Below are 16,095 nucleotides of genomic sequence, written 5' to 3'. Positions count from 1 at the left end.
TCTCACACTTAAATCACTAATTTCTGGATTTTGTGTAAAGTATTAACAAACTGGATCATTTTTCCAACGGAGTGAATCATCTTATTGACCGACCATCTTTGTCCCATTGATTGAGTTGATTGCTCGTGCCTTTAGCGCCACCGTGTGACGCATTGGCTGCAATTCAACCATATACCTTTTTGCAAAAAGACAAAATAATTTTGTTCTTGAAGTTGGCTGTTAAATGCAAGTGCAACTGCAAATCCTGTGTTTGATTGGAAACTCAAAAACGTTGGTTGATAACAGAAATGGGACCGTTAAATCGTATTGGTCAAACGGTACGCATGCGTACAGACGTTCAATTGTCTGGGGGACGTTTGTTTCGTTGGTTTGGGCAGGCCGTTTAGCTCTCTGCTGTTGATGAAGCAAACACATCACCGCCCATTTGCCTGCGCTTTCACGAAACCCAACGTACACAACACACTGTCAAATCAAGCTAGTGACCACATCAGCCTGGAAACGTCCGCCGGCAGAGACTGCTGGCTCATCTATCGTTAGCGTTTGTTACAATTCGATTCGGTTCATCGATAATTTACACGTTTTAAGAACTGCCATTATACTTTGTCGTAAATTGTTCTTCTAGTCTTTGGTTCCCGTTGACAATGGCTGATCCTAAATACGCAAACTTGCCAGGAATTGTAAGTGGCTAACGCTAGCAGACAGATTAGCTTGATTGCTATGTGGCAACGCTAGCACCAAGCTGTGGCAGCTATAGTTAGCTAACGTCCCTGCTGTCTACCCTGTTGGATTGCTTGCAAGTTCTATGCAACTAGCGTTAATAATTATAGTTGCTAAGTTTTCAGCTAATTTTGTGTCTCGTAGAACAAACCAACAGAGCGCAAGGTTTAGCAAATACGTGTTGTTAAATGGGCCGGGGCGTTGGCCAGGCTAATGACAATAAACTGGATATCACATTGTGTTATATTCTGTTTTCCTCACTGTTTTAATAGGCCTTTAACGAACCGGACGTATACGAGACCGGTGACCTTCCAGAAGATGACCAGGCTCAGTTTGAGTCGGTAAGTGGACGTTTTGTATACAGTGGGTATATCTGCAAACTGGTAGTTCATTCGTCGCATATAAGCTAACCTACCGTATACAGATTAGATAACGGTGCGTGTGTCTTCATAGTAATCAGTTTGCATTATCCGTGCCACGATTAAACAGCTAACCACGCATGTAGTTGTCTTATCATTTCTACTTACATGGCAAAGCTCTGGTTGTAGGTCAGCGGTAAGTGACTGTGCTGATGCACGTAAGTGACGTGATGTCGCTTAATATTGATTACTGAGCTGTCATTTATGAAGTTTAGGTTAAACTGCGGTATGGCAGGGCAATTAACCTATTCTACCTATCAAAAGTTGTAAAATGATATCTAGCAACCTCTTGACCTCATTGATTCTTAATAAATGACTTCTAATTCGTTTGATGGTCTTATGTTTCCAAAAAATGATGTAGGTTATTTCATTTAAACGGCCAAGTTGCCCATTTGAGGTTATTGTTCATTGTTATATTAGTATATCTGCTTTAGACATGGAAAGAAGTTGCTGCAGGAAAGCAAGTATAAAATAGATGGAAAAGCATCCTAAAAACAATTTCTCCCAAAGTCCCGCCCAAGCAGGAACAAAATGTGCTGTGGATGGTCTTGTGACTCTTAGATGTCTGTTCTAATTTACCTAACTGCAATGTCAAGCAGTCATCTACAGTTAGGGGTCACATTGATAGAGTATAGTCTTTTTTAACTGTGATATTGTAAACAGTTGAGGGATGCTGGTGTGACATTGCTTTTAAACATGTCTGGGCTATTTACGGACCAGCTGAGTGAAACCTAATTGGCATTTTCCCTTCCATGTTTCCACATTCGTTCTTCCCATACCCTTGCCCTTGTTTTGACTCCTCCCCACCCCTCCTGGGACCCTAGTTTGTACAAGTAAGACTGGCTCCATTTTACTCTCAGTGAGCTTAATGCCATGCTTTTTATGCATGTTTTTTAATCTCATATCCACTTTTCCTGCCTCTATTGATTGGGATATTGAAATGAGAAATAGATTGATGGAGTGTCCCTTTTCCGTGCTCTGTAATTCATCAATTTTTGATTCTTTTGAAGTGCAAGGAATTGATTCTTTTCCTCCTATTTGTGTTGCTCATTTAAACTACTTAAAGGGAACAATGATGTTGATGGGACTTTGGCAGCACTTTAATTCGCTCTCTTTCACTCGGTCATGCTTTGACCAAGCAGTGAAGGCGCAAGTATGTGTGTGAGTGTGAAGCACTGCAGGAGAAAGAAAAGTGTTAATTTGTTTTAGATATTTCCCTTTTTAACCTGTCTTCATGTTCTAACAGTTGCTTCTTGACTAACCACACTATTCTAACTAACTGGACCTTTTTAAGGCTCCTATACACTGTGCGATAACTTGCAGGGTCATTGTATCGTCACGCTTTGCTAAATGATAGAGTAATAATAGAATCTGTGCTGGACTGCATGTTGTCAGTTTTGAGACATGACAGACTGTTTGATGAATCCCTAATGAATCATAGCATTAATTATGTAAACTGAAAAAAATGCAAGCAGAAACAGGCCATCAACTTTCAATTCATCTGCGGTGCTCTTGCGTTTTGAAAATGCGCCCAAACAGACACGACCACCATCATGGATTTATGACCCAAGACATCGTAATGTGACATTGTCAGGGACAGCCCAAAATCACACAGTGTATAGGGACCTTTATTTGGATATACTTCATTTACTGCTTTGGTTAAGTCTAGCAGATTCATTCAGATTGAATTGCACGTCATTAAGAAATAACTCCCCTCAACTGAATGATTTATGAAAGATCTCAATTTTCGCAGCGGAATGCATTTTAGGGTTTTCAGGCCTTTTTCCTTTACTTCTTTTAGGCACCCTTAAAACACCACGAACCCTCCATTCTTACTCATTGATTGTTTTTTAAAACACCAGTCCCCTGCATCCATAACATAATGTTGTGAGACCTACAATGCCCTCCATGAGAGCATAATGGTTGCACTGCATTATAAGGTACAGTATGGAATCAAAGGAGAAAGTAACTTGTTCATGTTAACGGTCCATCTTACCATCCTGAATCGGGGAAGAGAGAAAGGGCTGGAGACATCATAAGCAGCCTGAGCAGTGTGTCTCCAGGGTTTTTAGCAGCAGCTCTCAGAACACTGCTTTCTTTCTTATCTTTCCCCGACCCTGGCCAGCTATTCCTGTTGTGTGCATGGCATGTGATAACCACATTAATCTGTGTTGTCTCTCTCTCTCTCTCTCTCTCTCTCTCCCCTACTTTTTTCTCTCCCTCTGCTCTTCCGTTACTTTCTCTAACTCTCTTTGGAAACCCAAGGAGCTGGTAAGAGCCTGACTAACTCTCCTCCTCAGTCCTCCTCCTCACTCCTCCTCCCTACATCTGTGCAACTGTCTCATGTTCAGTGTGATTCCTTGATCTGTCTTTTTTTTTTTTTTTAAATCTGTGTGTTTGCCCGGACTCATGTCATCTATTTGTATGTGTCAGTGGTGTTTTAATCTTACCCATAACCTCTAGTTCATCATAATTGATCACTAGGAGGCTTTGAGCAAATGATCCATGTTTTTTTTTCTTGCTCCTCAGAATCACTAATAAAAAAAAAAAGTCATTTAGAAAAGAAAGTGTTAGTGGCTTCCAGCTTTGGTTCTACTGTTTTCATTCACATAACATTGATTTACCATCGTAGACTTATAACATGAGGATGACATTTTTTATGAAAGGTGAACTTTTTAAAAGATGCTATAAAGAGTCTACAATCAGGCCTGGGTAAAACTACGTCTGTGATTTTGCACATCTGTCTCTTTCCTGCTGGTGTTGAAAAAATCTGGTTCTCCATGAGATCAGCCCAAATAATGGGACTTAAACTTGCACATATTCATGATTCATGGCTACACTGGCTCTGAATTTCTGAGGCTGATATTTGTAAGCAATAATACGCTTTTTGACTTTTTACTCATGATCTTGTTAAATCATATTTCGGGGCAAAGATCAAGCGTAGAATCTCCTCACAGATCTTACCAACCTGTCAACTTATTTCAAGTCTACCTTGGGCTTCGAGACTTTTGGCTCACTGGCTCAGTAAGCAAAGACTCGCCTTTAAGTCTTTGCTGTCTGTATAGTCTCACATGCCCTCACTGATTTTGTTCATCTTCGTCTGACTTTATTTCCTGGTTTCAATGACAGGAGGAGCTCTGCAGTGACAGTGTGGAGAGGATTGTGGTCAACCCCAATGCAGCCTATGACAAGTTCAAAGACAAGCACGTCACCACCAAGGGACTTGGTCAGTTCATACTGGATGAAAAATCACTCTCAGCTTCTCTTTTACTCCCTACATATTCACTTAACTGACTCATGAAGGTAATACAGAGGGGCAACATCACTGTCAGTAAGGATATGGACTGAAAACACAAACACAAAGACAAAATATAACAGTGCAATAGCTGTGTTGCATTATACAGAGAGGTGTTTCTATTATTTAGCCTCCCTTCATTGATAACAGTGGGGTGGATGAAATCATAGTAACACCTGTCAGTATGATGTAATACTATTCAATGGCACCACAACCTGCAGACAAAAACTGAGCATAAAATAAATCCATCCGTATGAATGGAGGATTTATTGCAGGACTGTTGTATTAGACTGTATTAGTTTTAGCTAGGTGTACTTAATAAACTGCTAACTGAGTGTATGTCTTTCATCACAGAGGTTGCTAAGCTTATTTCCTTTGCCCTTATATACAGTACGTCCGTCAGTCTTGTGACCAATAATCACCATGAATACTCGGTATAAAAGACAGCTTTACTGTCCTCCTTTTTTTGAATAGTTTTTAGAAAATCTAATATTTACTTTTTTTAGACATTAAAAACATGCAGCAATGCTCAAATGCTCTTTGCAGAAGACTGGCAGACAAAGTTAACAAGTGCTGTTGCCTCAAAGTGTTGCTCTTCTGATACAGGTGGAACAAAACCGATCTGTCCTTTTGTTGATTTCAAACCCCAAATCCTGTTGTGGCTCAGACTGGGCGTCTCAATGACGACCAGTCTGCTTTTTCTGTCTGTTTTTCGTCTTCACTTACAACCCATTTGTCTCCTTTTTCGCAGACTTCTCAGACCGAATCAGTAAAAGCAGAAGAGTGGGCTATGAGTCAGGAGAATATGAAATTGTGAGTGCATTTTGTTCAGCAGAAATTCATTACTTCACTTTTTATTCTTTCAGAAGATGATCTACTTTGACGGTAACAACACCATTGTGATTTTTATTTCAGTGGCTACATGTGCTTTCTGATGTAGATGTAGACGGAGTCGTAGACCATGTTTGTGTGTGATAGGTCATCTCGGAGGTGCGCTCCTCTGCGCTAGACTCATTTTGCTGTTGTATAATATTCATGTGCTTTTTTCCCAACTCTCTCGCCTTTGTTTAGCTTGGAGAGGGCTGTGGAGTGAAGGAGACGCCTCAGCAGAAGTACCAGCGCCTGGTGAACGAGATCCAGGAACTCACTCAGGAGGTGGATACCATCCAGGTGAACTGACAGCGAGACACACACACATGCGCATGAAAACACTTTCCCCCTTGCCCACAAAACTTGGCAGGGGTTGGTACTCTGGTAATCCGTTTTTTTTAATCCTGTTCTCTGGACACAAATTAAATAGCCTTCCTCGGAGGGACTGTCCTCCACTCTGCTCTCATGTATTTATTCAGAGGAGTGTAACCTTGTAGTTAGAACATTTTGAGAGGTGTAATATTTATGTCCAGTCCATTGTTGCACTACAGACCTGAATATCCAATCCAAAGCTTAGTACGGTGTGTGCACCAAAGCATTAAAGTCCCCCTGAAAATGAGTTTGATTAAAACCAGCGCAAGGCATTGCTTTTCGGACTTACAAAGACCCCACAATCCAGAAACTAATTAAACCCTGGGTGTCATTAACTTGGATACACACAGAGCAGGGCCTGCTGCTCGATGAGTCCAACACCAAATTCTTATTCAGTCTGTGAATTGGCGGTTTTTGTGACAGTATGTGTGGGTTTCAGCTCATATGGGTCATGCTGGCAGAATATGCAGTCTGACAGTGGGGAACAGGCTGCTTCTCTGCTACAGCCTCTAGATTTGCACTTATGAAATACCTCCATGGAGCAATTGACTCAATCCGAGTAATGTGGCTCCATTCATCAGGTTGACTGTAGTGAAGTCAAATGCTGCACGCTTGGGGGAGAATGGTCTGCAGTTCACAGATTAAATAATGTTTGATGACACTGTAAATTATCATGCAGGGATGACACCAGAGATGTGAGTGTGCCTATCCAAAGTTGTGCTGAACAATTAGAAATCATGAGATCATCAACTGTGCTTCGCTGGTCTTAATCTCGTAGTTATTGCTGTCTTGACAATAAGTCAAAATAATTTGCGCCTGCCACCTCTGTCGTAGAGATTCAGGAAACATCGAGTCAAGCTCAAGTCACCTAAGCTTACCAAACAAACTAACATTTCAAACATTTGTCTAATTGAAACAAAAGTAAACACAGAAATTAGCTGCATTTTCGTATTTCATTTCGTTACCCTTAAGTACATCCCTGTGCGGTTAGCTACAATAGCTAATCCAAATCTAGGTTTTACTGAAATATCCCCGTAGTTTGTATTTGCTTTGTTATTTGAAATATAACAGAACAAATCCACTTTACATGCCTCGTGCAAGCATGCATGTTTATGTATTCAGTACATTTTCCTGAATTCCCTTTAATCTGCCATGGGACTCAGTGAAAAACATACCTCGTTGGCCCAGACAGACCTCTGCTTTGTTGTTACGAAAAAAAAAAAAAAACTGTCACTGCCGTGTAGATCTCAGTTACTCACTGACCCTGGTGTTCCTCTGCTTCCAGGCTGCCACAAAGGAAAGCAATGCAGAGGAGCGCCTCACCCCGGTGGTACTCGCCCAGCAGGCGGCCCAGCTCAAACAGCAGCTGGTTTCTGCCCATCTCGACTCGCTGCTGGGACCACAGGCACACATCAACCTGGCTGACCCAGATGGAGCGCTGGCCAGGTAAGCTGAGAAAGAGGGGGGGGGCTAAACAATAAAGCAGGAGGACGAGCATCTGGAATCTGAAACCTGAAGCTACAGACCCTGACAGAGTGATGAGGTGGTGGGCAGGGAGAAGAAATAGAGGGAGTCCATAATATATGGTTGGAGACAAGGGCAGGGGAATTAACTTTACTGAGCCTTGGACTAAAACCCAGATATAAGGAGTGAGAGAGTAATAAGGGCAAGGCAGTACAGCTGGTGTCAATTGCTCACATAAATCCCACTGATCACACTGTCGCACTGCTTGGCGAGCACAAGAACTGATGGACAGATGATTGAGGAAGGGAAATAAAAACTGGAGAAGGTGAAGAGAGCATAAAAACATACTGTTACAACTGGGAAAGAGGCAGTGACACTCGTGAGAGAAGGGTGTTAGAAAAATATCCACGCTCACCTTGACCTTGCAGTTCACGGCAGAGCCTGAAAAGGCTGGTGCCAGTAGAGAAGGAGGGCATGGCAGCGCGTGGGGCTGATCGCAATATTTAACATATAATCCTTTTGTGTCCCCTTCTCCTTTCCTACCGCAGGCGTCTGCTCACCCAGCTGGAAGCGGCCAAGGGCAGCCGTGGCGGCACCGCAGGAGACAGTAAGCCGACGGCGTCCGCTAAGGCCCCAGATGGAGTGGTGCTCTACGAGCTGCACAGCAGACCAGAACAGGAGAAATTCAATGAGTCTGCCAAGGTAAAGTGGAGAGGGAGGTGGATGAATGTGCGAGCAAATGTTTAAGTGGCGTGATCAGCTCGACGCGTTTTGTATTCATCCTCACGAGAGGAATGTCAGTATATTTGATGGCAATGAGCGGGACAAAGGCGGGAAGGTACGTGCGTGGGCGTTTGTGCGTGTCTTGTGGGATGCCGTTGTCACTGCCAGCCATGTGTTGCCTTGTTCTGTCCCTGTAGATGGCGGAATTGGAGAAGCGTCTCGCTGAGCTGGAGATCGCTGTTGGCTCAGGATCAGACAAGCAGGTACACAGTGACTCACACACAGTCTTGACACACACACACACACACACACACACACACACACACACACACCCTCTCTAATGCCTTTCTCTTTCATTCACACTAATTCTGTTTATCTCCTTCTCTCTTTCACTCTGACACCAGTAGAATTTTCATGCTCCTGTTGCGGTGTAACCATCCACAAAGAGAAACTGAAATAAAATCTTCCACTTGATGTATGTAAATTATGGGGGTGGCTTCACTGCTTCATGTTAAAATGTATTTTTCCTCCTTTGTGTTAATGTTGCAGGGGCCTCTGAGTGCTAGCGTACAAGGAGCCAGTCTGATGGTAAGAAGTCGACTCCCTTCTTTTGGAAAACACTGTGTGGAGTTTGTGTCTGTTCGTAACTCTGTGTATCTGATGTGCAGCCAGAGAACTGGGTCACGCTTCAAATATGACATCAGTTGCTCCAAGTTTGTTTACCGCTGCTGTGCCAGTAGCTAGGGCAAGAACACAAAAGTTTTATCTGCAAGCTTATATTTAACTTGTGTGTCTGTGCTTGTTTGTATCAGGACACCATAGAGCTCCTGCAGGCAAGGGTCAGTGCACTGGACTCTGCTACTCTGGATCAAGTGGAGGCCAGACTGCAGGTAACTAATCCATGCGCACCACACAGAAGCCATTTGCAGTTTGATAACATCGATTTGTGCAGCATGTTTCCCATAGAAACAGGAGCAAAAGTTAAAAAGGTGTTTTTGAAATAAAGCCAAGTACTGAATGGTGACTGAAACTCAGGGAGGGGAGCCATCCATTTGCGGTGAAATGTTGATAAATACTTTTGAAAATGTATTTTCTTAACTTCAAAAATAATCCATACAGTCGGTTTACTTGTGGCGTAGCCCACCGGGCTGACATTAATATAATCAATGTCTTTTTTCCCTCTTTATGTATTTGAATGCCTCATTTGAAATCGTACCTTCTCCCCTGTCGTTTAGAGCGTCCTCGGGAAGATGAATGAGATCGCTAAACACAAGGCAGCGATCGAGGACGCTGATACACAAAACAAGGTTTGTAATTCCTGCACATCCAGTCTGAGTGACACAATATGAACGTTCACTAGAAGCTGACAGGATCCATCAGCTGGACTAACCAGTAAAGAACAGCAGCGGTGCTGTCGTTAACCAGCAGCAGGCACAGCCTTGAAGCAGTCAGAGCCAAACCAAAACGATCATTGGGCAGTTAGATTTTGAGGAGTTAGATTCAGCTGAGCGATTTCCAGCCAATGTTTTCATGTGTCTTAGTCGTTGACTGACTGTTCAAAGTGCTGTACGTGTGAAAGGCCAGCAGAGGGCAGGGCATGCTAATGATATCATGATGGTGAATGATAAAGTCATGCAGTGCGGTTATTTTGATACATATTGTACATTACTGTGTGATTATTTGAGAGACTGTGAAGTACTGTGATAGAAATGTACTAAATGAGTGTATGACTTGTAAAATGAAGAAGTACAAAAGCATTCTTTACTGTTGAACTACTCACAATAACTGTGCCCATGTCTTCAGCCATAAAAAACAGCTTGAACTGGAAAGCAGCATGAGCGATGTTTGTAGCATTCAGTACCACAGCACTGTGTGCCTGTGTGTCATATTAAATGCAGTATGAATGCAGGATGGACAGAAACCATTCAGTCCCCACACAATAGCACTTACTGCTCTATAGGCAGAGGTGCATCAATTTTTTAATCAGTGTGCATTTATATGATTTAAAGTATAATCATTATTACACCAGAGAACTCAGGACAAACGTGAGATCTTGGCTAAAACAAACATGTCGTTCGAGCTGGAGGGTTTTGCCGTGGTGTGAAATGTGCCTGTGTGTGTTTACCTGTCAGGTGTCGCAGCTGTACGACGTGGTGCAGAAGTGGGATGCCATGTCCACTTCTATACCCCAGGTGGTGCAGAGGCTTGTCGCTGTGAAGGAGCTGCATGAGCAAGGTACAATAACACACACAGGAACTGAAACTGGTTCACTGTTTCAGCCCAAGACTTGCTTTAGCTTCAGTCACTAAGCCATGGGACAGTATTCGCTGTTGTGGTAGAGGAGTTTACTGTCACATCACTTAACATTATAGGACTGGTGTACTGGTGTTGAGTAATTGGTTCATACTGCAGATATTGTAATAATATTGCTCTAGGGGCAAATTTCACTCCAATGAGGATGATAAGAATGAAAACTTAATAATATAATTTATGTTCTGTTCTTTTATGTGGGTGAAGAACCTTGAAATGACACCCATGAGAGTTCAAGGAGAGGATATATGTAGGTTAGTGGGGGTGGGGAGTGGGATTAAAGATTCAAAATATGTAGGATGTAGCCACAGAACACAACAGGGTGTGAACCCGGATCACGTTTCAGGCCGCGTCTGCGCCGGGAAGTGATGCTTGGTCTGAAAGATTTGCATTTGCAATGGGAACGTCTGCGTGTGAGACAAAAGATGAAAACTAAGCGGAAATGGGATTCAAAGGGATAATGGAATTAGCCAAAACCATGCCATTCTATTACAACAAAGGGCAAAAAATCAGTGAAAGGGAGCCTCAAAATGGTAATAGAATTACACTAAATCTAGCAATACTGTTAAACAGCCCCTCAGGGAGAAAGAGATGCATGATATTATATATCACATTATCATCTTTTTATTATTTAGCACATGAAAGCAGAGCCTTGGCATTAATAGATTATATTGATAATTCATTTCTGAGAGCTGAAAGAGGTCATTTATCATCTAGACTCTGTTAGCTCCGATCTGTCACAGTCTGCAGCTAAAGTGTTCTTCGCTCGATAGAGTTTAACTGCGCTGACTTTATTTTTCTCTGTTTTTCTCTCCTGATCTTGCTTTACAGACAAAGGCAGACGAGTAAAAGAAAATAATGTTTAATCTTTCAGGCAGTCATTCATCCGTTTCAGATTACAGTTTTCTCTACTGCCCTTCACTTGAGCTGAGAGCAAAAGTTTTTTTTAACCACAAATGTGTAACTTTGAGAGCTAATGCTCCATCTTATTACTCCCTCTCCCTCTCTCTTTGCTCGTGCCTCTCCATTTGACCTCATCCGACCCTGCCCACTTGCAGCCATGCAGTTTGGCCAGCTGCTGACCCACCTGGACACCACTCAGCAGATGATCAACAACTCTCTGAAGGACAACAACACTCTGCTAACACAGGTAGAACTTCAACACAGGTCCTGTCTAACACTGCTGGAGGGTGGAACTTCACTTTAACAATTTTGGCCACTTAAATGTTGACCTTGTGTGTGAGGTACCGTTAGCATGAGGCCAGTAGATGTTCATGTTTCAGTCTCAGTGGGTCCATGCAAAAAGATTTCAAACACCGTCATGTTGCAGGATAATCGCTTTCTACAGTCAAAGACTTTTCTCTCTTTTCAAAAAAAAGACTGGCCAAACTCAACCACTTGGCAAAAACATCTTGTGTGCAGAATAAATGAGTGTAAAAAGCGTCCTGTAATACACTTTCGAGTGTGCTTTAAAGCTGAAAATAACAATCTAACAAAGTGCAGCAGCTCCCCATTAGAAGGACAGAGGCTGTCTAAAAAGCCTCTTCTGGGCTCAGTCAATACTCAACCTGTGCTTTCACAGTTCAAGGCTCCTGGCTGCACGGTCAAAGCAGGGCCTTGTCAAGTAAAGCATTTCTTTTGATGGTGTTTGTTGAGAGTTAAAATATGAAATCAGAAAAGTTCTGTTTTTGCTTTTCATAGACTTGCAGCATTTTCTGAAGTGGCGTCCTCAGGCTTTAGAGGCTAATTGAATCTGACGTGAACATGCTTTCCCAGAAAATGTCATTTCTTTTGCAGCAAGCACAATTATTCTCTCGCCTCCTGAACAACATTGCCCTATAATGACGGCTTTCAGTAGCATGTTCAGTCATTTTTTGTCTGTTTTAGCTCCCTGTGAAGTTTACCTCGCACATCCATGACAGATTTGCGTAAATATTTTTAATAGGGCTTCAACTAACAGCTATTTTTATATCAGTGAACCTGAAAATGCCCATCAGTGGCCACAAATTGCTTGTTTTGTGCGACAAACGGTCACAACCAAAGGATATCCCATTTGAAATGATACAAAACAGCAAGAGCAGCAAATCCACACAAGCCAGATGTTCAGTTCACAGTGATAAATGAGACAAAAGCAGTGCATTCGCACATTTAAGTAGCTGGAAACAGTGAATGCTGATTTTCCTACAATGTGACCAGGTTCTTCCTGCATCCCTGCTTATTTTCCTGCCTCACCCCAAATCATTGTCATCAGTCCTTCTCTCCACTCACAGCTTCCTTCCTGCCACTTCTCTCTACTCCATCAACATGTCTCTCTTGTGCTCCTCCACACATTAACTTTCTCTACTTATTTCTCTCTTCCATAACGTTTTTTCTCCCTCTTCGCCACAGGTCCAACAGACAATGAAGGAAAACCTGGTGGCTGTAGAAGAGAACTTTGCTGCACTAGATCAGAGGATGAAGAAGCTCTCCAAATAAACGGAGGCAGAGTTTGGTCCGGTCCAGGAGAGTGTAGAACATGGACAAATAAGCGTTGGCTGGAGAGCACAGAGGGGGGATTTGGGGTTTCACTCTGTCCTTTCTGGCCATTCCTCTCTTGCTCTCTACTTCGCCTCTGCCTTTTTTCACTAAGTGGAATGTTTAGAAAGATGGAAAAGATGGATTAACAAAAAAAGGAGACCAAATGTCCTTGTCCACCCTCATTTCCTCTTCCTCTCTCTTGCATCAAATTGATATCCACTGAAAACACATTTGTCTACTCTATACATGCCACTGATTGCAGTCCCCTGTTAAGCTTGTTAAGTTTTGGACTGGATTGTTTTTATAATTATTGGTAGTAAATATAAGAAATTCCTCCATTTCCTTTGGAACCTCACACTAATTCTGGATTTGTACTGTATGCTCTGGGCAGATTATATGGATCAAGGTAATGTTGGGTTGATGGATGACGCATTAAACATGTTGTCAGCTGTGTAAAAAGAAAATCAGGATCATAGTGTTGTAGCAGGAACGCGTCTGTGCGAGTGTCAGGGCCAAGTCACAGAAGGAAAGCTTGTAAATATGCCTGTGTACCTTATTGTTTCTTCACGCTCAGTCGCTTGTAACTATATTATTATGACTGAGATCAGACACCACAGACAAACTTTTAATCTGCTTTGTCATTGCCTACAAGTCAACTGTATTGTACATCTGTGGTCATGGAAACTGATCAATAAAACAAAGTGCGATAAGATTGGCTCCTTTTTTTCACTTTTAATGATTACTAATCGTAATAAAAAAATAAAAATACTATCGTTACGCAAGTCTTTTTTTGCCAGTTTTATGGATTATTTGGCCATGTGTTGCCAGATGTCTGAACAGTTTGATAAACACCACATGAAAGAAGGGATGATGTAAGATTACATGTTAAGTAATGAGCCAAGAGCTGCTGGTGTTGCGAAATACACCTGTGATATTTTGTCATGTAAAAACGTGTTTTATAGAGAGGGCTTATTTGAAAATCATATTTGCCTTTTTAATTAATCTCTAATCTGGTGCACCTACACATTAAAAATCTTTAAAAAAAAAAAAAAAAAAAAGCCCCTTTGTGTTTTCTTGGAATGAATTGTTATGCCCATGTATGGACACTAGATGGCAGCACAGCATCTAATAAAAAGGTCCAGCTCACTACAGTTTTCAGCTCTCAAAGAGACCAAATAGATTCCATCAGTGAAAATTATTCTACCAACATATTTCTGTCCCTGCAGAAATACATTTTATCACACTCCTAACAACCTCGTAGCGTTGGTTACCCCTAAAAGACGAGTGACTTGACATTCTTGACCAACTGGATTTCAAATAGGAAGAGCTCAATTCAGACGCTGCCTACAATGTGAAAACTGCATTTAAAAAAGTCTTTGAAAACTTGAAGTAAACAACAGATTAAGGGCCAACATCTGTGGTTCACATGTCGGCTACCGATTCTCGATAAGACCGCTGTCCTGAAGGATTAAACGGCAAATGTTCTTTTCCCATTGTGAACACAACCGCAGTTCTACTTGACAGTGAATGAAGACTTATAGCAGAGTGACAGACACCAAGGACGCCTAGTCTTTGGCATTCACAGAGAAAATTAACATAAGACACTCTGTGAATTTCCCTGAGAGGTCAACCTCGAATCCTTCTGGCATTAGCAGGTCTATCGAAACAAAGCGCTCATCTTGCTCATGTGTGATGTCAGCTGATGGCATTGGGGACAGAGGCGGGCAGGTAACGATCGGGAGTTCCTGATGAGTCATCCAGACACACTGCACTGTAGTTCAGAGGTCAGTTACATAAAAGCCTTTTGGACATGTGCACTATGCTAATTTGTCTGTGGATTTCTCCTTTAGCTGAGTTTTACAGCTGCATCTTATCACCTGTATCATATTTTTCTTACTATTTCAGAGAAGATTAAGTGCTGAGCAGCTTGGCATGTCCCCTACATGAGGGGGGGAGGGGGACTTCAACACTGGCCTGCTTGGACGGGACATATCAAGTGTGAGTTGCTGGGAATTCGATCCAGAGCTCCAACTTAGAAGGGAATGCCCCAGATGAGCACAGAGACATACCATGTACTGTATATCATGTTATAGTGCATTTGTCCTTCTATTTTGGGTGCACTGGATTGGGTCAGCCCAGCCCCGTCTGTTAAGATGCGTTTATGCACAATTACAAACTGAAGATTACCAAGAGGTCAGCCCAGGCTGTCCACGAGAACAAGCATTACGGTTTTATTTCAGACTATAGCTCTCCATGTGGCCCTGAATATGAATGAGAGTAGAAGGATGATGAATGAATGATAAACAGAAGCCCATTTGATGATTTTAGCAGCGGGGTATAAATCCAAACAGGGTTTTTTTGTACCGTAAATGACATTCAATCTCCAGTCGTTCTTGACTCTACAGTGAAATTACAGCTACTTATATATGTCAGTAGCCCACACCAACCTTTCCTCCACTGGAGAAAGTACATATTGAAGTCTTCGGGCAGCACAGAGCAGCTGAACACAGAGGAGGCCGTAGGGATCACCAATTGCTCCAAAATCTCTGTTTCTGGTGCTGAGATCGGGGAAACTAAGAGGAGAGGAAGAAAATGATGGAGTAAGAGCCTGGAGTGTGTGTCTCGCTGCCAGTATACGCACCTGTTCAGACAGGCTTTTAAAGTTTAATGCCTTACAGTCTCTTTTTTTGGCTTGTTTTTATGCCTTTGCCTTTTTTCTTATGTCTCATCCTTGACATATTTGTCAGGAAATGAAGAAATCAAGGCTGTCTGTTCTGTACTGTACTGAGATTTTTTGAGACAATGAAATCAAGATCAAGAAATTTTGACTATTTGGAGCAATTTTAAAATTGTGGAAATTGACTAAAGATTAATTATAATGTCACATAAGATTATATTTAATAAAATTTCAGTGTATTACCTTTACTGCAGAGCTATGGATAACACTAATTTGGAGGCAGGGAAAAGTAGAAGTAGAGAGAGAACATCTGACATCAGAAAGCAAAAATATGGAGAAGAGAAGAGAAAGCTAATCACACAAGGGCCTCTGCATCACTTTGTCAAATTTCCCTGAATGGCTCTGGACAGGTGAGGAGCCTGTGGTGAAACAGAGAGGAGGACAGACGAAGCGGGCGGAGGTAAGCGGAGTAAGATAGGATGGATGCTGTCGTGGGGCAGAATGGGGCTTGTAGCGAGTGGAAGAAAAAAGAGAAGACGACGCAGACGGTTGGATAAAGAGAGGTGAGGCTGAGAGGTAAACAGGGTTTTAACTGACTAACAAGATTGTCTGCAAAGTCGTCCTGAAGCTCCAAACACAGAAATCTCAACAAGTGGACGTGACATTTAGCTGTTAAATCTGGACGGGGCGAGATGGGATTGAGTGGATAACTTGAACACTGTGGAAAATAA

At 42.2% G+C, this 16,095-nt stretch overlaps 1 protein-coding gene across 1 annotated transcript; it reads left to right on the top strand.

Annotated features, from left to right (window-relative positions):
- The first annotated feature begins 466 nt into the window (after positions 1-466).
- Positions 467-13,399, top strand: dctn2 (dynactin 2 (p50)). The gene is made up of 14 exons (XM_070959497.1): positions 467-677; positions 990-1,058; positions 4,266-4,362; positions 5,183-5,244; positions 5,503-5,601; positions 6,959-7,119; positions 7,686-7,839; positions 8,058-8,123; positions 8,410-8,448; positions 8,673-8,750; positions 9,096-9,167; positions 9,993-10,095; positions 11,229-11,320; positions 12,559-13,399. The coding sequence occupies exons 1-14, from the start codon at positions 642-644 to the stop codon at positions 12,643-12,645; spliced, it is 1,215 nt and encodes a 404-aa protein (XP_070815598.1). The 5' UTR covers positions 467-641; the 3' UTR covers positions 12,646-13,399.
- Positions 13,400-16,095: the final 2,696 nt, after the last annotated feature.

Source organism: Chaetodon trifascialis, chromosome 3, assembly GCF_039877785.1.
Source record: "Chaetodon trifascialis isolate fChaTrf1 chromosome 3, fChaTrf1.hap1, whole genome shotgun sequence".
NCBI lineage: Eukaryota > Metazoa > Chordata > Actinopteri > Chaetodontiformes > Chaetodontidae > Chaetodon > Chaetodon trifascialis.
This window is presented reverse-complemented; position numbering and strand designations above follow the sequence as displayed.

What these genes read in the sequence shown, in the direction of transcription:
- dctn2 (XM_070959497.1), top strand. Translation starts at nt 642, where the DNA reads ATGGCTGATCCTAAATACGCAAACTTGCCAGGAATT. An exon ending in ACCAGGCTCAGTTTGAGTCG is followed by an intron (nt 1,059 to 4,265) that starts GTAAGTGGACGT and finishes TTTCAATGACAG; the next exon opens with GAGGAGCTCTGCAGTGACAG. An exon ending in AGTCAGGAGAATATGAAATT is followed by an intron (nt 5,245 to 5,502) that starts GTGAGTGCATTT and finishes GCCTTTGTTTAG; the next exon opens with CTTGGAGAGGGCTGTGGAGT.